Genomic DNA, 1,054 nt, shown 5'->3' with positions numbered 1-1,054 from the left:
ATGGAGCAGTTGGCACATGGTGAATACTGAAGAAGTCATCACCATTATTATAATTTATTGTTATCGCCCGTTTCTGCTACAAGAAATCCTTTCCCTGGGTAATTCTTGTTCGTCAGCAGGCCCAGTTCCCAGCCATGCAGAGTGCTGATTCAGCATTTAGTCGCCATACTCTGTGACAGTCGTAGCCAGGGCCACCATATTGCACAAGCGGGATGCCATGCCCATGTGTCTACATGACTGATGCCCTGGAGTTGTGCAGTGCACAGCCTGCATCCCCGTCTGGGGAAGACCTGTTCGGATCTCCTAAGAGCAGAAGGAATAAGTTGTCCCCTTGGCACCTGTACCAGTTGATGGTGTCTGTGGGCTGGTAGGGAGCCCTGGGGAGTGGACTGAAGGAAGGCATACACCAAGCTTTGCTGAGGCCAGGGGAGAGGCAGCAGGGGAGCCTCAGGCTCCAGACAGTTCTCTGGACCTTCTGACGAACTTTCAGCCCCTGCAGCTGTGACAGGAAATTCAGGAAGCCCACAGTGGGTTTGGAGACCCCGGGCTCTAAACTACACTTGGTGAGCTCTGCAGGTCTTGGTGACCTCGCTCCCTCGGGGAGTGTTTTCTCCCCCCAATTCCCCTTCCTTTTCCTTTCAATTCCAATTCCTTCAACTTAGGAGAGACATTTGTAGAAATCCACAGACATTTTCAGAGCTCCTGTGAGGACCCTGAGTATGGAAGAGAGAGCTGCACACCGCCATCTGGGAGGACGGTGCAGGAACCCCACTGGAGTCAGTCCAGCCCTGGGCAGGGCCCCTGGGTCTTGTGGGCACAGTCAGGGCAGCCCAGCGGGTTGGGGTCCATGCCGTGGCTGCAGACACAGGGGCTCTCAGCGGAGTTGGTGGCAGTGGGAAGGGAGGCCCCTTCAGGTTGGTCTGGCCCTGCTGGCACCTGAGTCTTGCTGGAGTCAGTGGCCATGGCCACTTTGGAGGTATCTCCAGGTGTGGGGCCCTGGGTTGGATCAGGCTGGGGGGTGGTCTCATCTGATGAGGGGGCGGCTGCTGCCTGG

At 56.5% G+C, this 1,054-nt stretch overlaps 1 protein-coding gene across 1 annotated transcript in view; it reads right to left on the bottom strand.

Moving 5' to 3' along the window:
* Nucleotides 1-38: 38 nt before the first annotated feature.
* TMCO4 (transmembrane and coiled-coil domains 4) overlaps nt 39-1,054 on the bottom strand; it is an 88,759-nt gene continuing 87,743 nt past the window's right edge. Inside the window, exon 13 of the mRNA XM_012801470.2 lies at nt 39-1,050. Coding sequence (XP_012656924.1) covers nt 778-1,050 — 273 coding nt within the window. The 3' untranslated portion in view covers nt 39-777. The remainder of the gene's footprint in view (nt 1,051-1,054) is intronic.

Source organism: Otolemur garnettii, unplaced genomic scaffold (genome assembly GCF_000181295.1).
Source record: "Otolemur garnettii isolate 467f Iridium unplaced genomic scaffold, OtoGar3 scaffold00009, whole genome shotgun sequence".
In the NCBI taxonomy this organism is placed as follows: Eukaryota; Metazoa; Chordata; class Mammalia; order Primates; family Galagidae; genus Otolemur; species Otolemur garnettii.
The sequence above is the reverse complement of the archived record's forward strand: the minus strand, read 5'-3'. Positions and strand labels throughout refer to the sequence as shown.